This window comes from Capricornis sumatraensis, chromosome 8 (assembly GCF_032405125.1).
Source record: "Capricornis sumatraensis isolate serow.1 chromosome 8, serow.2, whole genome shotgun sequence".
Classification (NCBI taxonomy): domain Eukaryota; kingdom Metazoa; phylum Chordata; class Mammalia; order Artiodactyla; family Bovidae; genus Capricornis; species Capricornis sumatraensis.
This window is the reverse complement of record NC_091076.1, coordinates 56,387,205-56,411,952: the sequence shown is the minus strand read 5'-3', so window position 1 is coordinate 56,411,952 and position 24,748 is coordinate 56,387,205. Positions and strand designations below refer to the sequence as shown.

At 42.8% G+C, this 24,748-nt stretch overlaps 1 protein-coding gene and 1 non-coding gene across 3 annotated transcripts; both read left to right on the top strand.

Moving 5' to 3' along the window:
- The first annotated feature begins 1,991 nt into the window (after positions 1-1,991).
- Positions 1,992-2,076, top strand: LOC138084864 (small nucleolar RNA Z195/SNORD33/SNORD32 family). The gene has a single exon (XR_011145271.1). It is a non-coding gene; the product is annotated as a small nucleolar RNA Z195/SNORD33/SNORD32 family (small nucleolar RNA).
- Positions 2,077-17,029: 14,953 nt separating this feature from the next.
- On the top strand, positions 17,030-19,902 carry TMEM100 (transmembrane protein 100). 2 transcript variants are annotated; one of them, XM_068978621.1, is made up of 2 exons: positions 17,030-17,211; positions 18,782-19,902. In XM_068978621.1, exon 2 carries the CDS (start codon positions 18,847-18,849, stop codon positions 19,249-19,251), a length of 405 nt encoding a protein of 134 aa, XP_068834722.1. In that variant the 5' UTR covers positions 17,030-17,211; positions 18,782-18,846; the 3' UTR covers positions 19,252-19,902. The 2 variants fall into 2 exon arrangements, with proteins under 2 accessions (XP_068834722.1, XP_068834721.1); XM_068978620.1 differs by having other exon boundaries at positions 17,030-17,217.
- The last annotated feature ends 4,846 nt before the right edge of the window (positions 19,903-24,748 follow it).

The following is a 24,748-nucleotide window of genomic DNA, read 5'->3' as shown; positions in this document are numbered from 1 at the left end:
TCAAACCAGTCAATCTTAAAGCAACTCAGTCCTAAATATTCATTGGAAAGACTGATGCTGAAACTGAAACTCTGATACTTTGGCCACCTGATGGGAAGAATTGACTCACTGAAAAAGACTCTGATGCTGGGCAAGGTTGAAGGCAAGAGGAGAAGGGGTTGACAGAGGATGAGATGGTTGGATGGCATCAGCGACTTGATGGACATGAGTTTGAGCAAGCTCCAGGAGTTGGTGATGAACCAAGAAGTCTGGAGTGCTGCAGTCCATGGGGTCCAAAGAGTAGGACACGATGGCGCGACTGAACTGACCTGAGCTGATTTGGAGAGATGCATTGAAAAAAATATGAAAAATAAAAGCAGTGTGGAGAGGGTATGTCCTGTTTCTTGTTTTTGCTCTAAAGTGGTCTCTCTTTTAAAAAATAATCATGATTGTGGATGGAGATACTCTTGTTCTTTTAAATACTTATTTAGCAAAAGAAAGCAAGCTCATAGATACAGGGAACAGATTTGTGTTTGGATTGGGTGTCATAGGTGAATTGGAGCTTTTTTGTTCATTTTGATTTAAATAAGTAAAATTGTTCTTTGAAAACAAATTACATCATTAATGCAAAATCTGTCCCATCAGTGTTAACTCTATCCCTAGAGATGCCAGCTGAGACTCACATGGGACCTTTGTCAATGTCTTCTGTGACATGACATTTATTGCTTGGCAATTCTTGGCCCATTCTAATTCCCAACCATCATTGTTCTGAGATGATTTTCCCAGAGTGTGAGATGGAACAGGGAGAAGAAACTCATTCAGGAGGAATCATTCCTAAGGCATCTGGATACAGATGAGATCTCCTCCTATGTGCATGTTATATAGACTTCATTTGGATACAAAGGGATGGGACTGGGTCCCTAGTGAGAAATTTAGTCTCTTCACTTCTGCTTGGTCTGTATGGAGCCGTTCCCTGGTTACTTCCCCAGATTTGTGACTGGTTGGCTGTGGAAGGGAGGGAGGAGGGAAGTCAGCTGAAGGGGCAGCAGCATCCTTTTGTCAAAGGCCCTGGGAGGGGAAGGGCAAAGGGGGTTGAGCAGCACAGGGGAGAGCGAGTCATTTCTCTCTACTGACTGCAAACTCCACACTCACAGCTCACAGAAATCCAGAGTCCTCTTTGCCAGAGTGGTGGATATTTTATTCCTGATGCTCTTTGCCATCATGAAGTGAAGTGAAGTGAATTGAAAGTCTTTCAGTCGTGTCTGACTCTTTGGGACCCCATGGACTGTAGCCTGAGAGGCTCCTCTGTCCACGGAATTCTCCAGGCAAGAATACTGGAGTGGGTAGCCATTCCCTTCTTTAGAGGATCTCCCAACCCTGGGATAAAACTCAGGTCTCAGGCATTGCAGGCAGATTCTTTACCATCTGAGCCACCAGTGAAACCCATCAGAAGTCTGCTCGTTTCATCCCACAATATTTATCTGTTCTAGGGGACTGCAGAGGCAGCATGGAGTCCACAGCTTGGGGAGGTGGGGGGAGATGAATCTGACTGCCTAGAATCCTGCATGGGGGTGCACCAGTGAATTTTTGCTTCTGGTCACTATTTTAGGTATTGATTAAAAAACAAAACTGTAAAAACTCTTGTTTTCCTATTTTTTCCTCAGATACATTGATATGGCGTTTCTCAGACCACTGTGAAAAGTGTAAGAGGCACAACTTCTTCCTTAAAGACCTAATTTAAAATGTAATTAGAAAAATGAAAAATAAAACCATAAATGTGAAGAATTTCTCAGTAGAATGACTTTGGAATAGTGTACAGGACAAGGGGCACTATTAATTTTCAGCTTTTTCTTCAAGTTGGGTGCTCAAAAAAAGTTTGAAATCCTATATCAGTCTCTCCCTCCTCATTTTAATTTTTACTGGTCTGAAATTCCCAAGGACACATCATTCTTGATCAGCAGTGAATAACACTGGGATCTTAGGCTGCCAAGCTTCTCAATAAAGCTGTCCAGGAGGCCAGTGATGAGGACTTTTCCCTCTCGTGTTCAAGTTTCCCATTCATGAGATGAGTCCACAGGCACTGCCACCTGTGGACACCACTCCACCTGCTTGGCAGGGGCAGCAATGGCTTTGCATGCCCCACTGAGCAAGCCCGGTGTCCTCTGCCCACAGGCATGCTGCCCCCAGGACGACACGAGGCCAGGCTGCTCTGGACTGCCTCAGGGCATTTGAGGGATCCCAGCACTCCATGACAAAAAAGTGGATGATGTTCCTACTGCTCTCTGAGTCGTGTGTCTGAACCTTGTGCAGAAGTTTCCCTACCTAGGGCACCTGGCTCAGAGGCTGGCTGGAGAACAAGGCAGTTACAGCCACCCTGGAGGAGAAGAGGAAGAAGAAGGTCAAGATCTATTTCCACAAGAAGCAGCCACTCATGAGGCTATGGAAGCAGGACAAAAGGAACAGAGAAGGAAATTTACAAGTTCCCAGAGATCCTCAGTACCCATGGACTCCTACTCCGAGCACTCAATAAAACAGACTGCTTATTCTTTAAAAAAAAAAAAAAAAAAAACTGTCCATGAGCTCTTCAGATAACCTAGTAGCAGGTGCGTGGCATCCCGTCCCAACATTTCATGACAAATAGATGGGCAAACAGTGGAAATAGTGACAGACTTTATTTTGGGGGCTCCAAAATCACTGCAGATGGTAACTGCCGCAATGAAATTAAAAGATGCTTGCTCCTTGGAAGAAAAACTATGACAAACCTAGATAGCATATTAAAAAGCAGAGACATTATTTTGCCAAAAAGGTCCATCTAGTCGAAGCTATGGTTTTTCCAGTAGTGATGTATGGATGTGAGAGTTGGACTATAAAGAAAACTGAGCACTGAAGAAGACTATTGAGAGTCTTACAAGGAGATCCAACCAGTCTATCCTCAAGAAAATCAGTCCTCAATATTCAATGGAAGGACTGATGCTGAAGCTGAAGCTCCAATACTTTGGCCACCTGATGTGAAGAACTGACTCCTTGGAAAAGACCCTGATTGTGGGAAAGATTGAGGGCAGGAGGAGAAGGGGATGACAGAGGATGAGATGGTTGGATGGCATCACCGACTCGATGGACATGAGTTTGAGCAGGCTCCAGGAGTTGGCGAAGGACAGGGAGGCCTGGCCTGCTGCAGTCCATGTGGTCACAAAGAGTCAGACACAACTGAGCGACTGAACTGACTGAGATGGGGAAACAGTGACAAATTTATTTTCTTGAGCTCAAAAATCACTGCAGACAGTGAATGCAGTCACAAAATTAAAAGATGCTTACTCCTTGGAAGAAAAGCTATAACAAACCCAAACAGCATATTAAAAAGCAGAGACATCACTTTGTAGACAAACGTCCATATAGTCAAAGCTATAGTGTTTCCTGTAGTCACTTACAGATGTGAGATTTAGGCCACAAATGAGGCTGAGGGACGAAGAATTGATGCTTTCCAATTGTGGTGCTAGAAGACTCTTGAGAGTCCCTTGGACTGCAAGGATAAAACCAGTCAATCCAAAAGGAAATCAACCCTGAATATTTATTGGGAGGGCGGATGCAGTAGCTGAAGCTCCAATACTTTGGCCACCTGATACGAAGAGCTGTCTCATTGGAAAAGACATGATGCTGGGAAAGATTGAAGGCAGGAGGAGAAAGGGATGACAGAGGATGAGATGTTTGGATGGCATCACCGACTCAATGGACATGACTTTGATTTAACTCCAGGAGCTAGTGAAGGACAGGGAAACCTGGCATGCTTTTAGTCTATGGGGTCACACAGAGTCTGCTTAGGGGCTGAACAATGACAACAATGGGAAAAACATCCTGTTCATCGCTCTAAACCATGTGTTACTGTAAAAATATATAGACCTCACCATTTTAGAAACACCTACCACTTCTTTCAGATGAGATATCTCCAAGCCCTGTATTGAAAGGAAATTATTATTTTAAGCTTAGAGAAAGGATCATGAAGTACAGAAAAAGTTGGAATATAGAGATTATCTATGATGCATTTAAAGAAGAACAGAATGATTCAGTGTGGTTTTTTGAGATAGTCAGACTGCAAAGGAAATACTCTGAGGAAGTCAGGCTTCAATAGTCACAAACTTCAAATGGAAACGCTAGATTAAATGGTAACCAAGCTCTCTTGTAGCCCTAACGGTATATGCATTCAGGACTTTTTGACATGTCTGTGTAGTTTTACAATTTGTGAATGCTTTTGTAGCCTTCATGTTTGGGATGTGAAATAATTAATGGGGAAGTTCTGGCCAACTGCAGCTGGAGGGGAGTTGATGGTGGCATACACACACACACACACACACACACACACACACACATACACGCAAGTATCAGAGCCTACATTTCCATGCAGTAGAGGTTTTTCTCAGCTGAACTCAACATGGAAACTAATTCATTCTGTTAAAAGAAGGGAGGAAGGTATATAAACCAGCCCACCACAGTGCTGGGAGAGCACAGAGGCCACAGCGATGGAATGCCCAGGGTGTAAAAGGAAGTCATAAAGTAGGTAAGCAAAGAAAGAGAGACAGAGGGGGTCGGGGGAGACCCTTCCTGAAGATAATAAATAACTGAAGAGGCATTCCATAGGCTGTGCTAGAGGAAAAAGTCTTTACAAAGAGTGATGAGGCTCCCTTATTAATGCTATGTATTCTGTGCAGTTACTGATGTAAAACCTGGTGACTTCCTGCCACTGCCATTCAAGGCCAGGAAACAAGGGAGCCCCAGCACACAACAGAACAGAATGGGGCTAAGGAAAGGGTTTGACAGCCCCTGGAGGCCACAGAACAGTGGACAGGACTAAGGGCAGAGAGGGCCCCCTCAGGCCCGGCTGGGTCCTTATTAGACCCACAAGGCATATCTGGGGCAGGGAGTTGAGCCTTTAAGGTTTCCACAGTCTGTTCATTTTAACAAAGTTCCTTGTGTTTATAATGCTCCAGATTAAAGATCTCTTCCAGATATTGGTACAGGGCACTGTACTGTTTGCATAACCTGAATTTTCAGTACTCCCCAAGCTTTGTGTCTGGAGAAAACATGAGAGAACCCTGTCTTCCTCACGCGGCCTTCAGCAGGCTTCCTCCTGCACTTCGCACTTTTACAGACCTGTTCTCATTCCATCCATGGGCAACGCAAAGGCACAAGGCTGAGGGTTACAAGTGAGGGAAACTGCGGCACAGGCATGCTAACTGGTTTGTCCAGAGTCACAACATCTGAAACATAGAGCCCACAAAGATAAGCTAAAATGTTGCTCTTCTGACACCTAGTGTGTCAGCCAAGTTTTGCTAAGGGGGCTTCCCCGGCGGCCCAGTGCTTAAGAACCCACCTTACAGGGCAGGGGACGCAGCTGAGATCCCTGGTTGGGGAAATAAGCTCTCACATGCCTCAGAGCAACAAGGCCTGTGAGTAGCAACTGCTGAAGCCCTCACGTTCTGGAGTCCATGTGCCACACCCAGAGAGTCCACGTGCCACACAAAAGATCCCTTATGACACGGCAGGAGTCAACAGTGAAGGCCTGATGAAGCCAAATAAATAGACTTTTTTTTTTTTTAAGTTTTAAGGTTTAAGGTGCTAGGCGTTGGCACAGGGGACACAAGGATACACTACGCAAAACCCCTACTCTGGAACTCTTGAGATCTCAGGGAAGATAAATGAGCAGCGACTTCCCACATGACTTGGCTTGGGCTATGATGTTTGTAAGTCTAGGGCAGTGCCCTCAACCAGGTACAGCTTTGCTCCCCAAGAGACATTTGGTGGTGCCTGAAGACATTTCCAGTTCTCACAACTCGGGAGCTGCTACTGGCATCTCATGGGTAGAGCCAAGAATGCTCCCAAGATTCATCAATAAACAAGACAGCCCCCCACAGCAAAGAGCTATCCAGCCCCAAATGTCCAAAGAGCCTAGGTTGAGAAACCCTAGCATAGAGCAGTATAGGGATACAGTGTAAGGAACTCAACTCTGCCTGGTCCTAAGATGGTGGAGGATTTATCAAAGAAGCAGGTGATGCTTGAAGTATCAGAAAAAATGAGTAAATAGCATCCTGAGTATCCAAAAGAACCAATAGGCAAGAGGCACGTGAAATAGTCTATTGTACAGATATCTGTAATTTGATCTAAGCTGAAGGTGACTCTTCAATGAAGGGGAACCACTGATGGTATTAACCAGAGATGTGGAGGCTCATGCACTCACCATTTGTTACATTAGTGTTGAGCAGAAGATCTCAAACTTCATTTGGGATATGAATAAAAAATACAGATTCCAGATCTACCAACATACACACACATGCACAAACATCCTGATGCAGTAACACAGTAGGTCTAGGGTAGGGCCCTGAAACCAGTATTTTTTATAAGTACTCCGTGCAATTCTAATGCAGGTAATCTAACTCCTCACTGGTATACAGAATATATTTGACAGTGGTAAACTTGTAAACTCAAAGAACATAAAAAGGAATTTCAGAAAGAAACTAAACAAGTAGACTAATTCTTTTCTCTGTTCTAATTTATAATGCAAGACTCTGAACTGGGTGCTTATACAGGAATCTACTACTTTAGTACAAGTCACACAGCGGGAGAGCTACTCTTCCTGGATTCCTGGGATGGGAGAAGCACTGAAGAAGTGCACACTCCATGTGATACTTTCTGGATAGTCCTTGGGGATCCCAATTGCTTCTCCAACTTGAAAACTTCTGTGTCCCCAAACCTTGCAGACACAGCAGTACTTGCTTCCTATCCCCAAAGAGACTCATCCCTGGGCTTCCTCATCAGTCATACCATGAGAGCTTGGGTACTTTTGTTAGCTCTTTCCCTTAGTCGTCTCATCTATGTTCTCTGATAATGATATGGGAAATTACAGAAGCCCAAATGGGATTTTTTAAATAGAAAGAAAAGAATAGTAAAGAATCTACAAGACAGGACCCTGAGGTCTGACGGATGGGACTCTGAAAGGTTGGGTGTCTTGTCCAAGGCCACAAAGAGGAAAAAAGCTTCAAACTCAGATTTCCTGACTTTCAGTTTATGGTTGCTTTCATGTACAAGAGTGAAGAGTCAGGAATGTTATTTTGTTGTGGAAGCGATCCAAAACCTTACCCTGTAACCCTAGAAAGAAAGAACAAGTCATATCGGAACTGTAAGGAAAATTTTCCAAACTAAGTTTACCTTAGGAAATAAATAGAAATAAATCCGGGGAGAGAGGCCCCGCTGAGACCACAGAGCCCCTCAAGCTAGAAGTCATCCAGAGATGCCAGGGGCAGACTTACTGACCAGGCTCTGTGGTCCGCTGGAGCTCAGAGTGGACTGGGAGCCCTAGTCGAGAAGGAGGGAAGACAATGTGTTCTCATCCTTTGGCCATGCGCTATCTTAGGGTCATTAGTTTACCAAGTTTTACAATTGCTTTCACAAAGACAATAATGCCTGTTTCCTGTATAGTTTATTTAAGTAAACAAGAAGCAGACAGAAAGGTACCTTTGTGAAACAAGACTTTAAAATTTTTATCTAAAGAAAGAAAGCGAGAGATCTGTTCTCCGCGTTGTTCCATAAGATAAGTCCGTTAAAATAAATAGTTTTAGTTTGACTTCAGTTGGCAAATGGCTCCCTTTCCCACCACCCACCCACGTCGAGAACATCAAAGATTTCTAAGTGAATAAAAATGTTTCCAAACAGTTTCTTGAGCTGATCCTATTCTCATCAATGGGTCACTACAGAGGTTCTGTGGGAAGGTGATTGTATGTTTTTTCTGGCAAAACAAGCTTGTCCAAACCCAGAGTTTATTCTGTTGTGACTGTAAATTCCTATGAGCAACAGAAAGAGTGCATATCATCTGAATACAGAAAGATAATGCACAGGAATCAGGAGGTAAACTTTAAACAGGCTTTGGTTCTAGTTTCACCATTTTCCAAATGGTGACTTCCCAAAACAAGTCACCTTAATCTCTTCATTTGTATATCAACCCTGTCTGACACCTACCTGTTGGATTACTTATGAGTATTAAAAATAAATCTATAAAAATATAGAGCAATATAATACAAAGTAAGTGTTCAATAAATATGTGTTCCTTATTAGGTAAAGTGCATGCAGGGTCTACAGGATACCCACCACCCAAAAAATCCTGGCAAAATGCAAATAATAAATGAATAATTATTTAGTTACAACTAAATAACTAATGTACTTAGCACTAAATATTTGGACACTTTGAAGTAATCCGTTTGAATACTATCTCATTTTTCAAGTTTATATCTGATTTCAGTGTAGAGTCATCCTTTTACTTGCTTACTTATTTGGCAAAAATTTTCCTTACTCATTCACACAATTACTGATACTATCCTTTAGAAACTTATGAGGGATTTTCTAGTTATCCTGATCCTGGTAAATCCCAATGTGAAAGCTTGCTTACACTGAGTGAGGCCCCAAACAGGACATTTCTAAAGAAATCCAGAGTGGACTGGGACTGCCTTTATATTTAAGCTTTAACTCATGGGACAACATAAAATTAGCTCTTCGCTTGTTCCTTGGAAGAAAAGCTATGACCAACCTTGACAGCATATTAAGAAGCAGAGTCATTATGTTGTCAACAAAGGTCCTTCTAGTCAAAACTATGGTTTTTCCAGTAGTCATGTATGCATGCAAATGTTGAACTATAAAGAAGCTGAGTGCCGAAGAATTGATGCTTTTGAACTGTGGTGTTGGAGAAGACTCTTGAGAGTCACCTGGCCTGCAAGGAGATCAAGCAGTCAATCCTCAAGGAAATCAGTCCTGAATATTCATTGGAAGGACTGATGCTGAAGCTGAAACTCCAATACTTTGGCCACCTGATGTGAAGAATTGACTCATGGGAAAAGGCCCTGATGCTTGGAAAGGAGAAGGGGATGACAGAGGATGAGGTTGGATGGCATCACCAACTTGATGGACATAAGTTTGAGTAAGCTCTGGGAGTTGGTGATGGACAGGGAAGCCTGGCGTGCTGCAGTCCATGGGGTCACAAAGAGTTGGACACGACTGAGTGACTGAACTGAACTGAACTGAATTTTAATAACAATGGCTGTTTCTCTGATTGTAAAGTTTTATGAACATTCTATACTTACTCTTGTATGTGAGTAGTACTTTGGAGAGTGATCATTGGGAGAAGAAATCATTTTCATTCCCAGAAAACATCTATGAGGTGTTTTTTTCATGCTAGGCACTGTACAAAAAGAACTGCAAAGCTATGTTCTTGTTTTTGAGTAGTTTAAAATTGAATCCATATATTATTTGCTTATACTCAGTACATTAAAAATCTTGAGTGAGAATTCTTAAATATTTATTTCTTGTTCCAAGCAGAAAGCTAGCAATCTCTAATCATGTATGTGTATTGCATATGTGTTTGCAGTTCTGCATATTTTCATAAAATGAAGTGAATTATAAATTTGATTTTACTTTTAGTGGAAGACTCATCGGTGAGACTATGAAAATATATTTGGCAACTCAGACCATGTGTCACAAATCAGTAGTCAGAGAGGAAGGCCACTTCCTCTGGCATTTGCCTCTCTGTTGGAGAAATGGATAGCTGTGCTAAACAAGCTAAGTGTATACCCTCCACGCCCTGCCCTCTGCTTCTGCCGACAATATCACCAAGCCATTAATTATGTAGGCTTAAAAACTTTACCAACTCCCTCTCTTGACTAACAAGTTTTACTGATGCTACCATGGTAGTGACTCCCCTCCTGTATGAATTTCTGGATGGACAGGGGAGCCTGCTAGGCTACAGTCCATAGGGTTGCAAAGAGTTGGACACGACTGAAGCGACTTAGCACACACACACGTTTATATATAGGCTGTTCCTTCCACAGCCTATCTTCCAGGGCCTCACATAGCAGTTTGGTATTCCTTCTTTGGAGAAAAATTACCTGTGGCTTTCCTGTTCTGGGCTGCAAGCTCCCTGACAGCAGAGACTTTGCTTTGCTTACTGGTTTCTATCTGCTCAGCTAGAACATCCAGCAATCCCCTGGCACCCGCAAGGGTTGCAGTAAGTATCAGTGGATCCCGGGCAAGTACTTCACTCAGCTCGGTTTAAGTTTCCTCATCAGTAAAATAAAAATACAAGTACCTGAGACAGGGTCTGTATGTCAGGGGTGCATATTAGATGCTTGATAAGCATTACCGTGCTCTCTCCTCACCAGACTGGACATATTGTATAGGTCAATGCAGAATGAAGCAGCCTGGAGTTAGATCTGGGGATAGTGACACCACTTGCACCCCCATTTCTTTCTCCAAAATCAAGACAGAACAAAATCTACCTGTGAAAAGAAACTCAATGCACGTTCCTCTTACTGAAGCACAGAGCTTAAAATCTACAGTTTCATTGTTTGGGAGTGGGGGCCCAAAATGGCTTGCCCATCCCTTGCCAATCACTTTAAGACCAGAGCTACACAACTGGGATCTGGAGAATCAAGTCAGAAGGCGAGTTCTGCCCTATGGATGTGGAGCAAGAGAAACCAGCTGACCCTACAGAACATCACAGATGAGGAACTTTTAGAAAATTTTATATGTTGCAGGGTGGTTTCAAATCCCTGGGACCAGACTGATGTTGAAATCTAGAGATTTGGGGCTGATTAGGAGTGGATTGGGCTCACAATGCTTGTGCACATCGTTTTATGGTCGAATGACATTTCTCACCCGAGGCTGGGGGGACACTGCATCTGTCAAAAGGCATAGAAGGGCCCTATATTATCAGGGATCAGCAAGAATGGCCAGGAGTGGAGGGCACTGTGGTCCCTTCCCTTTCCTTCCCTGGAGAAGGCAAAACTGGTGGGCTACGCTAGTCCCTGATTACATGACCCATGGCCCAATAAGGATGACTGACCCAAGGGTTGGGCACTTCTCTTGGGAAAGCATCAGCCCAATTTGCTATGGCTCTTTACCTTTGAGCTTCCTCATCTTAGGCTTCTGAAGAAATAGTATACAAACGTAGAGGACTGTGCAAGATACCTGGGTACATGTCAGGATCATAGTTGTTTCAGTATATATTCACATTTGAAACAAGAAAATCAGTTCTTCTCCTTTGGGACCAGAAAGATGATGAGTTCTTGTTACAGTGAGAGAGAATTTGTCCAACCCTCCTTCATTTCCCAAAGTGTTACTTGATTTCAGCAACTCTGGATTTTTATGTTTATATAATTGAACAAAGCTAGTGGAGGTGATGGAATTCCAGTTGAGCTATTTCAAATCCTGAAAGATGATGCTGTGAAAGTGCTGCACTCAATATGCCAGCAAATTTGGAAAACTCAGCAGTGGGCACTGGAAAAGGTCAGTTTTCATTCCAATCCCAGAGAAAGGCAATGCCAAAGAGTGCTCAAACTATCGCACAATTGTACTCATCTCACACGCTAGTAAAGTAATGCTCAAAATTCTCCAAGCCAGGCTTTAGCAGTACGTGAACCGTGAACTTCCAGATGTTCAAGTTGGTTTTAGAAAAGGCACAGGAACCAGAGATCAAATTGCCAACATCCACTGGATCATCAAAAAAGCAAGAGAGTTCCAGAAAAACATCTATTTCTGCTTTATTGACTATGCCAAAGCCCTGAACTGTGTGGATCACAATAAACTGTGGAAAATTCTGAAATAGATGGGAATACCAGACCACCTGACCTGCCTCTTGAGAAACCTGTATGCACGTCAGGAAGCAACAGTTAGAACTGGACATGGAACAACAGACTGGTTCCAAATAGGAAAAGGAGTACGTCACGGCTGTATGTTGTCACCCTGCTTATTTAACTTATATGCAGAGTACATCATGAGAAACGCTGGGCTGGAGGAAGCACAAGCTGGAATCAAGATTTCCGGGAGAAATATCAATAACCTCAGATATGCAAATTACACCACCCTTATGGCAGAAAGTGAAGAGGAACTAAAAAGCCTCTTGATGAAAGTGAAAGAGGAGAGTGAAAATGTTGGCTTAAAGCTCAACATTTAGAAAACTAAGATCATGGCATCTGGTCCCATCACTTCATGGGAAATAGATGGGGAAACGTGGAAACAGCAGCTGACTTTATTTTTCTGGGCTCCAAAATCACTGCAAATGATGATTGCAGCCATGAAATGAAAGACACTTACTCCTTGGAAGGAAATTTATGACCAACCTAGATAGTATATTAAAAAGCAGAAACATTACTTTGCCAACACAGGTCCATCTAGCCAAGGCTATGGTTTTTCCTGTGGTCATGTATGGATGTGAGAGTTGGACTGTGAAGAAAGCTGAGCGCTAAAGAATTGATGCTTTTGAACTGTGGTGTTGGAGAAGACTCTTGAGAGTCCCTTGGACTGCAAGGAGATCCAACCAGTTCATTCTAAAGGAGATCTGTCCTGGGTGTTCATTGGAAGGACTGATGCTGAAGCTGAAACTCCAATCCTTTGGCCACCTGTTGTGAAGAGCTGACTCATTGGAAAAGACCCTGATGCTGAGAAAGATTGAGGGTGGGAGGTGAAGGGGATGACAGAGGATGAGATGGTTGGATGTCATCACTAACTCAATGGACATAGGTTTGGGTAAACTCTGGGAGTTGGTGATGGACAGGGAGGCCTGGTGTGCTGCCGTTCACGAGGTCACAAAGAGTCAGACATGACTGAGGGACTGAACTGAACCGAACTGAGCTGAAGGCATACCCATCACTTCACTTGTTACTATCATATCTCTCTATTTGATTGTCTAATCCTCAAATAGAAGTACCTTGGGGAGAGGGTGGGGTAGCAATAATAATATGACCTGTTATCCAAAATGAACACACAAGCACAGATCACTTTTCAAAACGTCCATGATTTCAGAGCATAAATGCAGACACACCCTTAAAAGAAGCATTGGAAAGGAGAAACTCTGGGCAGCTTCCCAAACCTCACTGGATCCAATTGGACTGGGGGATGCCAGAGATCAAAGGTGTGGTGATTGGACAGAGGGCCAGGAAGAACTGGCATCTTCAGGGCTGCTGAAAAAAAGCCAACTCAACCCCAACAAGCAAAGCAAACTGAAAGTAAGTATGAGTGAGTAATCAAATGCACATGGCGATGAGCCTCACAAAATGAAGTCTGTGCTTTCCCAAAGGAGGAATTTCCAGGTCTTCAACAGCATCTACCCAATGGCAAAATCAACATGTTACCCTTTCCAATCGAGAAACTGAACCTTTGGCTTCTACTAAAGGTAAACAAGCAAAATCTCCTCTTGGTCATGGTACGTTCCATCTTCCTCTTCCACTTCTATACCCCCTTATCTAAATAACTTTGTTTCTGGCTTGTTTCTAAGTACAATGAGATTTTTGCCCCTAATTTGGGGAAATTTTCTCCAAAATAGCAGTGTTCCTTAATTCTGCTTTTTATAATGTCTTTGGTAGAATGTTGGCTCAGTTGCTTAGAGATGTGATTTTCCTGTGCACCTCCATTTCTGCGGTGCCTTCCCACCCTCTCATGAACAGCATGACAAGACCTCTCCTCTGACTTTAGGGATAGAGTCCACACAAGGCACCAAAGAGCAATTCACTATCAGCTGATCTCTTCTTCCTTTACTTCCCTTATCACTTGCTTGTGATGGTGAGAAAAAAATAAATTAGTTTACCTTCCCACTGCCCACCTTACATACTTCCCCAACCCCAGACCCTTCCAGAGGGGTAGGACAAGAATTGCAAAATTCTTTTCTTCAGATTCATAGTCCTACAGAAGAATAGTCTCAGAATAGGGGCTTTGGATAAGGAAAATCTTGAAAATGAAAGCCTGAATGAGGACACAAAGGAAAAAAAACAAAGGAGGACACCCTGTCCAAACTTGGATCCCTTTTTTTAAAAAAATTTATGTGGATTCCATTTTCATAGAGGGAAATGGAGAAGAAAATACAGCAGCACTTAAGGAATTTCCTCCCATCAGTTTTTCTCCGGTCCCTTGACTGTGTTTAAGCCTCGCCGAGTACTTTGCCTACGGTCCCTGGTGTAGTGATTTGCATCCCCGTCTCTGGGTGGCTGTAGGCCAGAGCTGGCAGCTGTCTCAGTCCAATTCTGGCTAGGAAAGGTAAGGATCTCTGGTTTTTGAAAGATCTGGAAGAGAAATGTGGAAGTCTTTGGAGGGGTGAGGTGGGATAGAAGGATGCAGATTTAATTCATGAATTGGAAGTTTTCTGAAACACTCTCAAAGCTTAAAGGAATCTCCTGGAGCCTTGTGTTTAAAAAGAACCAGAAAGATTTCCTCTCCCTTCTGAGGAAAGGCTTGCAGAAAAAAAAGGCTAGTTGCTTTATAGATGAGATTTTGCATCGGGGGCAGGTGTTCCTTAAGGCACTCTCTGGAGGGTTTAATTTCTAATAGGCACAGAGAGGAGGGAGAAAAAGTCATTCAAAGACTTTTGATCACTAGTAATTCTCTTTGAATTTGAAGACTTAAAAGTCATTTAAAACTGCAGATGTACTTGGGTGTAATGATAGGTATCTATTCTTCATTTTTTTTAAAGTCGTCATTTTTTTTTCTAGACTGTTTTTGATATGGGTCATTTTAAAGTCTTTATTGAATTTCTTAAAATATTGCTTTTATTTCATGTGTTTTTTGTGTTGTTTTTTTTTTATTTTTTGGCCTCCAGGCATGTAGGATCTTGGCTCCCCAACCAGGGATCGAACCTCTACCCACTGCATTGGAAGGGGAAGTCTTGACCATTGGACATCCAGGGAAGCCCCAGGTATCTATTCTTGAAATACAATTTCTGCTTTATCCCAAAGCTTTCTTCTCTGTATCAATCAGTGCAAGTCATCAGCTGTTAGAATCTGAACATGTGCATCTGTGTGTGCAGGCAGATGCAGCTCTGTGAATACGAATTAGAATTCTGAAGCCTGAAAAGGCTGAGGAGGGCTTGGGTGTTAGGAGCAACACAGACAGACCGACCCTGCTCCCAGCTCACAGACACACTCTCTGCCCCTCCTTATAAATTCAGCCAAGAGCTTACCAGTTGCCTCTGGTTTCTTTCTGGGAGAAATTCAAATCATGTACCTTTGACTTTGACAATGGGGAAGCATGGTCTTCAGCAGGATAGGGTGATATTCAGAGCTTCAGTGGGGTCATTGGATTATGCTGTGGGGAGGGAGAAAAGGCCCCCTGCTAGAAAGTAAAGAGGAATTGCCCCCAAAGGTCACAGTTTGCAGTGGAAACATAGCTGCTCTCATATGGAGCTCCTCAAGAATCCCCAGTATCCCCATCCTCCCAGGGCATTGCTGGCCAGTGCTTAAATGCTCTGGTTCTAAGTACCCGCTATCTCGAATACCAAGCAACAGCACTCCTCCTGGAGGATGGCTGTGTCTCTTTACAACCACATCTTTAAAGTCTGAAGACAGTGGTAGCTGAGGCCCTCCAGCCCAGCTCAACAGGCTGGGCTCCCTGACTCAGCAAAGCCTCTGAAGGTTTTTAGCTTTATTTCTTTTCAATGAAGAAACACTTCTCGCCCCTGTCCCTTTATGACAAAATCACCAGGGCCTTATTTCTAGACTAGGCTGGAAAGAGTGAGCTCTGGTAGAACAGAGGTGAGGTGTCTGAGAACATCCATGCCCTCCACCAACAATTAGAGAAATTTAACTCAAGAGAAAGAAGGAAAACAAATCTCCTTCAAGATTTAACTTATATTTTAGTGTTACTTGTATCAGTTGAAAGTAAGTTATTAAAACTTGTACAGACTAAAAATAGAAGATGGATAGCTTTTTTAATATAAATTTATTTATTTTAATTGGAGGCTAATCACTTTACAATATTGTAGTGGTTTATGCCATACATTGACATGAATCCACCATGGGTACAGAAGTATAGGATGAGCTTATAAGAGTCACCCGGTATGATCTCATTTTTCACTCCAAAAGACACATGATCTCATTTTTCGCTCCAAAAAATCTCATTTTTCACTCCAAAAGACAATCTGTGGCTTTCAAATTTTAAATAGCTCATGTGTCGCTTAAAGCCCATTTGGCAACAGGGGGTGGGAAATAGACCTTTACCTTTATTGTTTGAGAGTATGATATATCCAGTCATATGTATTTGAATATTGAAAATATTTCTTCCTTAAAGTGGGTCGAGGAGCAGAAGATTAACATCAGCCAGGATCAAGCTACAGACCTACTGAATCAGAATCTGCATTTAACAAGCCCCTTGCATGATTAGTGTGCCCGTTAAGTTAAACCAAGAGTTTCTCTCTATGACGTTTGTCAGATTGCTTAACGTTTCTGAGCCTCAGTATGAACTGTTTATAAACTCCTTTGTAAAGTTGTGAGCATTAGTGTTAATGCATGCACCTTGCATGTGATGTCCGTGGGAGGTGCTCTGTAAATGAGAGATGGTGATGATGACAATTTCAGTATGGCCAAGGCTACTCACTTCCTAGCACTCCCTTCCTAGCAATCATGTTTAAATCAGAATGACTGGTTTTCACCCTTAACCACAAACATTTGTATCTTCCACCCTCATTCCTAAATGAATTATCATCCAATGAGACGAGCGGGGGAGGAAGGTATTAAGCTTCAGATGGCCAGCACACACACACATGAAGAAAGAATACTCAGGAAACCTAGGAACATAGATTTCTGTTGGCTTAGAGGCTGGATTCAGCTGCCTGATGACTTCACAGCTGTTCCCGCAGCCCGAAAAGTGTCTGTCCCTTCAGCCCTGTCCCCTCAGCTGGGTCTGCAACGCTGACTCGGGGATTTTCTTGTGAAAATGCCTGCTGGGCGGGGGAAGATTTGGAGTCTGGCTGGGGAAAAAATGAGTAATGCAAAGCAGTGCACTCAGTAAAGGCTGAAAGAGAAATAAAAGTAAAAGCTGCCTCCTGTCTCTGGGGACTCTAAAATGATTCTGACTTATCATGTCACTGAGCAGAGCTGGGGGAAGCCAAAACTCAGAATCTGCTGGCAAGGAAAAGAAAGAAGAAAAAAAAAAAAAAAAAAGGCAGGGAGGAGCAAACCGGCGTGGGAGGAAATAAAAAGAGAGAGGGAAAGACAAGCGTCATTTAGGAAGGGGTAGAGTGAAAGAAAGAGCTCAGGATCTAAAACCCACAGCATTTTATATCTTTCCTCCTCCCCAGAGATCGCTGTCCCGTCACTTTACTGACAGAGGTGCTGTGACAGGCTGCCTTCTCAGAAGTCCAAGAAGAAGCTCAGACTGTGATCCTTCCCTCTCAAGTCCGGGGATCTCCCTGGTAATGGATTGCTTCTCTCTGAGGTACATGTAAGTATAAACCTTTGGGGGACACAGCCTCATTTTTAAGTTAGCTGAAGTTTCATCTTTGGGTTGAAGGTTTTTGTTTTTTTTTTTCCTTTCAGACAGAATCTCAAATATCCTTTTATTGATCTAGCCAGTCACTAAAGTATCTTGAACAGCAGTGATTTATTTTGGTGACTGAAAGTCTCATGCAAATAGACAGCTCTAACTTTCAGTTCATTGGACAAGGAGTGATATTTTGACCTCCCAGGGCAAGGAAGAACCTGTGAGGTCTGACTTTGGGGTTGAATTAGTTTTCAGTGAGTATTTAATATGATCAAAGTTGTCATCTCACTGAAATCGTCTGACTTTGGGGTTGAATTAGTTTTCAGTGAGTATTTAATATGATCAAAGTTGTCCTCTCACTGAAATCATCTCCACTATCTTCCTTTAAATGCTTTCATTTAAAGCATAACTGTAACTGTTCAACCATTCAGCTACTAGATCACTTCTCAAGGGTGAAAGAGAATGACTTACATGCCTGAACAAGACAGGAGTGTCCACTGTTTTCTCGGAGATGGCATTTCAACCAGAGATTTTTGATGGAGAGTTTCAGATTTCCTTCTGAAATGTTCAGGTTCAAAATATTTACAAAGATGAATCACATGACGTTTTTGTACACTGGAGCATGGGGTGAAAATGAGCTTATAGATCTTTATTGAAAATCTAGGATGCTCATTCTTTTAAAACAAGTAGTACATATAATGTCAAAATTCCTTGTTGGATTTAATGGAAAATTTGTAAATCTAACTGCTAATTAATAGTTGACCTCTTCTTTAACATAAAAAAGCACAAAATTATTTCCAACAAAATTGTTGAATTGTTTTTCTTATTTTTCTCTTTTCAAATACATCAAAGGATATTGCCACATTTTAGATCACAAATCCTAGCCTTATTATCACTGAATTTTTGCCAAACGCACTCCCACCATGGACCCAGGATGCCTGCTTCATTGCATTTAATAGTTAAAACAATGAAGACTTGTTGACCATCAGTTGATGTAGAAAAATATCACTTAAATGCTGGCTGCTGGTCTTGACATTGCTTTGGTGCACAGTGAATGGGTGATAGTTTGGAAAGAATGCATGTTATGCCCGGAAACACTGGCAGCGTCTAGGTTGCTGTGAGTGTGGAACGGACTGTGCGAAAAAGTGTTGTTTATAACACACTAACCTCTTGTATGAGGTTGCTTTGGGATTAAGATTAAGGATTCTCTGTGTTTAGAGGAAAGAAAGCAATAGACAAAGCAGAAAAGCTTGTAAAACATTTGTAGACTGCCAGAGAGTGTTAAGCACTGTAAAGTGCTTTCTGCTTATATACCTTCCCTTTCTTTATGGCTCTCTGCTTTATCTTGCTTTCTGCCCAATGCAAAGAGGATGCAAAAGTTGGGGAAAAAATACATTCAAGCTGATTTTCACAGGCATCCACGCCTCCTAGAAAAGAAAAGAACATAGTGGTGTTTCCCCAGGTCTTTACTACTACTTGTGGGGCTCACTCTAACGCATTCAGCTGACATCTCCTGTCTTCACAGTTTTTGCCCTGAGGAGACCACCCAGATCTAGTCTGTGAACTCAGCTAGGAGACGCCGCTGTAACAATGACAGACGAGCCCATAAAGGAGATCCTGGGAACCCCAAAGTCTCCCAAGCCGGTGGCAATGGAAAAGAATGCCAATGGCGAAGTGGTGGTTACCATGGTGCCCCTGGTCAGCGAGATTCAGCTGGCGGCCGCCACCGGGGGCGCTGAGCTCTCCTGCTACCGCTGCGTCGTCCCCTTCGCCGTGGTGGTCCTCATCACCGGGACCGTGGTCACCGCCGTGGCGTACAGCTTCAACTCCCACGGCTCCATCATCTCCATCCTGGGCCTGGTCCTTCTGTCCCTGGGACTTTTTCTGTTAGCGTCCAGCGTTCTGTGCTGGAAAGTGAGGCAGAGGAGCAAGAAAGCCAAGAGGCGGGAGAGCCAGACAACTCTGGTGGCGAATCAGAGAGGCTGGTTTGTTTAGGACCGAATGAGACCAGCTGGGACGCGTGACCTGAAGGACCTGCTCTCACTTCATCAGCCAGGGCGCCCAGGACTGCTGTAGGGAGCACGCACTTGGGACGGACCAGAGGCACGGGTTGGCCTGACGGCGGAAGGTGCGCAGGGCTCTCGTCTGTGAGCAATGACTTCTTTCTTCTTCTACGACAAACTTAACTCCAAGGGCTATTCTAAGACTGAAAATCAGCATTTCCTCTGTATTAAATATTTTAGGAGTCATGGGAGGCTCGTGGCATTAGACATTTTGTTGGAAAGTAGGCCAGAAAAGATGAGTTCTGGCACACCAGTGACCTGCCTCCAAAGGAGATAACCCACACTATTAGGATGTTATATCCCAGGAATGTTCTGCTGAGAGTCTGATCTGCTTTGGACTTTGCATTCACTCATGAAATTCTGTGATATTTCTTTTTCCCAAAAAGTTGATTCTCTGGCATCTGTTTATTTTTCATGTTCAGTAAAGCATCACTGGTGGTACTTTTCTTGAGGAATAAACTAATATTTTTTTTTATGTTTTAACATTGGACAGTTCTTACATGATTGTAATAATGTATCAGATCATTAAAAAAGGCAAAATGTGTAGCTACTAGATCACATGGGGGGATAAATTAATATTAAAATAATCCTATACAGCACTTTTGATGATTTTTATATTTCATGTAAAAATTTAAATTTCATGTACAGTTCATTCAAAATAATAAATACTCATTGCTGCTGAAACTCCTTACTTCTTTGACTGTACTAGGTCCCAGCTGCAGCATGTGGGGTTCTTTGACTTTCATTGCCACATACGGGTTCTTTTTAGTTGTAGCAATCAGGATCTAGTTCCTTGACCAGGGACTGAACCCAGGCCCCCTGCATTGGGATCTTGGAGTCCTAGCCACAGGACCACCAAGGAAGTCCCTGCTAAAACTTCTCAAATGCTTACTTCTATTGTAGTTATGTTACTGTGGTGTCAAATTCCCCTTCTTCCTTTGCCTCGGCAACATCTCAATTGTACTCCTCTCAAATGTTGCTTCTTCCTAATTTAACTCAAAGATTTCTTATTTTGTCACACTGTTTTGTATAACTTTTGAAAAATAAGAAGAATTATGTCAATGTCTATGTCATTACAATTAGGAAATCAAAGCCTGGGGTCTAAAATTTTATAATATGTTGTCACATATGTATTACATATGTATTAGTTGCTCAGTTGTGTTTGATTCTTTGCAACCCCATGGACTGCAGCTCACCAGGCTCCTCTGTTCATGAAATTCTCCAGACAAGAACACTGGAGTGGGTAGTCATTCCCTTCTCTAGGGGATCTTCTTGACACAGGGATCAAATCCAGGTCTCCTGCCCCGCTTACACTTTCTTTACCATCTGAGTCACCAGGGAAGTCCTGCATATTTATTGAATTTGTGGTTAAGTATTTGCATAACATATTTTTGAGCACCAGCTATATGCCAGGCATTGTGTAGCTTCTCAGACTGCTTAGCTGAGTTAGTTATAATGCAACACAAATAAGGTTACTGCTTGAATTCTGTGGATAATGAACAGCTAGGACTCTACACCATAACTCTAGCCAGAAATATCCCTGGTTCATGTCGTTTAAACTACATTAAACTAGAGTGGAAAGATAGACACAAAGCCTTTCCTAAACCTTGGAAAAACAAAGGAAGCCTAGCATAGCACTTTTGATGGAAAGTGTTCTATCAAGGACTTTAATTAAATATTTGAGCCCTCTGGCACTGCGTGGGCCCTAGAGCTCAGATGGTTTTTTTAAGGGGAGACACCTGGATGACCTAGTTTCTCCTGGCTTTGAAGGTCAGGTGGCAGAAGTTTGGAGTTCAGTACAGTGGAGTACATTACAATTATCTTAAACACAGGCAGGTCCACCCTCCTCTGGACCAAATGAAAGTATATGGCATTGTGTTTATGAAAGTGCAAGGAATATTGCGTTTTGATATGCTTCTTTTTTTTTTTTTGGCCCAAAGATATCCAAAAAATCCCCTCTGCTTGATGAAGAAATTTCTCAGGCTAGTGTTCAAGGTTCTGCTGTGTCTGATCCAAAAAGATGTATCCAGCTTTCACTCTCAACCGGAAAACTCATATGAGGTAGCCAGACCACCCAACTCCCTATGCTTGGATCAGACATCAAGTTTCCTGCCTCCATGTATGTTCAAACCTCTGTTTTCCCTCCTGCATAATGCCATCCTCTCCCTCTCCAACTCAAACATACCCAAACCCTGATTCTCACTACAGCCCCAACTTAAGTGCAGCCTCTTCCTAGAGGTTCCCATTTATCTGAAAGGAATTGCTTCCTCAAGAGTCTCTACCTATACAGTCTCTGATGGCAACTTTCATTCTCTACCACAATAATGCCATAAATGTAGGGTCCTCTTCCAAAGCTTCTTAGAAGTACATAATGTGTCATATATGTTTAGACCCCCTGTGTGATGCCTAATAAAATGTCCTTCCCAGATTAGGTACTCAACAGCAAGTGTTTGCTGAATAAAAATCAGAGTGCATTGAGTGGTTTATCCAGAATTAGAGTTCATTTGTTTTAATCTCTTAAAAGAAAATTCTTTAGTTCCTGCCTCTCCCAGAATAAGTCATCGTCCTTACCCTGCCCTACTGGATGCTCCTGGTCCAGGTGAGTGTGTACTACCTTTGTGCTTTCTCCAGCTACACCTGTCCTTCCAAATGCTTAAGAAGTAAACTTGTGAATTATTTCAGGCCACCAGGGGGCCTCATGCTGCTACCCGAGAGTCCCCAAAGAAACCCCATGGAATGACTGAAATTGTAAAGACTGAAAGAGGATCATACTGAAAATAGTGATCTCTCTCCTAGATGTGAGATGTTGGAGAATATTCTCCCCTGAACCCACCCCTGCCTTCCTCCCCAAGTCACTTTGCAATGGCTAATTCTGGGTTCTTCTAGTAAGTACAGGAAGCTCTTGCCCTGTTGAGGGAGGCTCCAGTCACATTAAAAAGGTCTACACACTTGCAAGACTGTAAGGCACAGCCAAGTCCTATGTACTGTGGCTCCCAACTCCCGTGAGGAGGATAAACCCAGACTTGAATCATGGTATCACAAGTATCTCATTACGTATGTCTGTAATGGCGAAGGTTTGCCTTTAAGAATGGTTTGATTATCTAGTGATAAGCACATGTTAAATGCATGCATAAGCATGATCCAGACATATATGTACTGAAGAGATAACCTGGCCCCACCCTGGAGCATCAGAAACAACTCTATCACCTAGCAGAACATTTCCTAGACCTCTCACATACCAGAATGCACAGGAACAACCTTTAACCCCCATTGTGAGCAGCAAGTCTCTGCCTAGATGAGAACCACAGCCAGCAGAGAAACTCTGCTTGCCCCACCTCACTATCTTAACTGATCTAGGGAATCTCGCCTAAAGATGGCAAGGTCAGGAGGATCATACAGGTGGCTAAGGCCATATAAACCCAGGAGAGCCAAATCACAAGTTCCCAGACCTACCCCTCTGTTCCACCACCACCCTAAGAGACAGATAGACACACAGACAGAGACAGAGACCAGGATTTGCACCGTATTATGGTTCTGAACTTGGAAGTTCTGGTTATGAATCCCAGCTCTCCTGTAAAACTAGTTTGATCTTGAGAGGTTAAGCCTCATCTTTAAAATAAGGTTAATTTTAAAGAAATGATTAAAGTTTTATCAACTATAAGGTACTACCCTATTGAAATAAATTGTTATTTATCTCTCTAATGTTAACTTCAGCTTCTTTCTCTATTTATTGTCTCAACCTGCCATCAAGAATCAAGCAAACCCCTATTTTGGTTAAATGACTTTAATGAGTCACTTTGTTTAACCTTGACATTATCCACAAAAGCTTTCTAGAACCAAAATAATCTGGGGAAAACCCCTGTTCCACAGGGAAAACCCCTTTCCAGGACAGAAATCTAAAGAAAAGGAAAAAAAGCAAATTCCTTGTTCCTGATTTTTGGGCCTCAAAGGCATTAAAGTGACTTAAGGCTTATCTAAGGAATTTTCAAAGGTACTTTGTTTGCGTTTGACTTTCACATTACTCTTTGACCCGGTATGTGATAGGCCTCAACTGTACCTGACATTACTCAGTATTCTCTGCCACACTTTGACACTAGAAGTGCACGTCCACCCTGCTCTCAGATAAGCAAACTACGGTTCACAGAGGGTAAGTAGCTTATCAAGTTTTCATGGCTGGTGGGTCTTGTGTCAGACCAATTTGCTGACCAGAGATTATAGTTACCCCAGGCTTATGCTTAGCTGTGGCTGATATCATTTCCAGAATGATAGGAAAAGGAGACCAAAAAGGTGTTCTTACACCTATTTTCAGAAAACTTTAAAAAATGGTATGCATAGAGAAAAGTGGGAATTTCACACACACCGACACACACTCATACAGAACCTGGAGAGTCAGATGAATAAACTGAATACTGCAGGTCCATCCAGTCATTATCTCTCCAGGAGGAACCATCATCCTTGCCTCTGACACACGAGTAGCTCTGCCTAATCTTTAACATTACATAAGTGGAAACATAGGGTGTATTCCCTGAGCCTGGCTTCCTCAGTGAAATATTATGTTTGTGAAGTACATCCATACTGCTGTGCGTCATCACAAAGAGCTCAGTCTCATCGCTGGGTAGTATTCTTTGTATGAATACACCATCTTTTATCCTTTCTGCTGTGAAAGGCATTCAGATAGTTTCTAGTTTCATACATATTACCGCATGAGAAATAGAGAGCCAGTGTATCGATGTATGATGCAAGGAACACAAAGCCAGCACTCTGTGACGACCTAGAGGGGCGGGGTGGGCGGTAAGTGGAAGGGGAACTCAAGAGGGAGGGGGACCTGTGTATGCCTGAAGTTGCTTCTTGCTGCTGTATGCCAAAAGCCATCACAGCATTGTGAAATAGTTATCCCCTAATTTAAAAAAATAATAAAAGAAAATAGATAGTACCTGTGATAGCCAGGCTCCTGAGTGGCCTGCCTCTTGCATTATCTCAGGATCTGTGTAACCAACAGAACGTGGCAGAAGTGATGGTGTGTCACGTCCAAGATAACCATCTTGGAAGATGCTGAGGCTTCACCTTGGTGCCTCTCTTTCCCTCCTTTCTTTGGGGAAAGCCATCTGCCACGTTGGGAGGACACTCAGGTCACCATGGAGAGGCTGCATGGGGAGACACTGAAGCCTCTGGCCAGCAGCTGGACAGCAGCTCTGAGACCTGCCAGCCTCTACCTGAGTCACCGTGGAGGTGGATCTGTGGTCCCAGCTGACAGTTTGACCAAAACCTCCTGAGAGACCCTCAGCCAGGGTTGCCTTATGTGATTATATGACTTGATCGGTCCTCAGCACTCTTGTCTCCTAGGCCTTTTCCTCCACCAGAAAACAAAACAAAAATAAGATGAATTTCACTTATTGCAAGAAGGAAATTGTACTGACAAACATCATGGA

Coding starts and splice junctions, on each gene's coding strand:
- TMEM100 (XM_068978621.1), top strand. CDS start 18,847: ATGACAGACGAGCCCATAAAGGAGATCCTGGGAACCCCAAAGTCTCCC.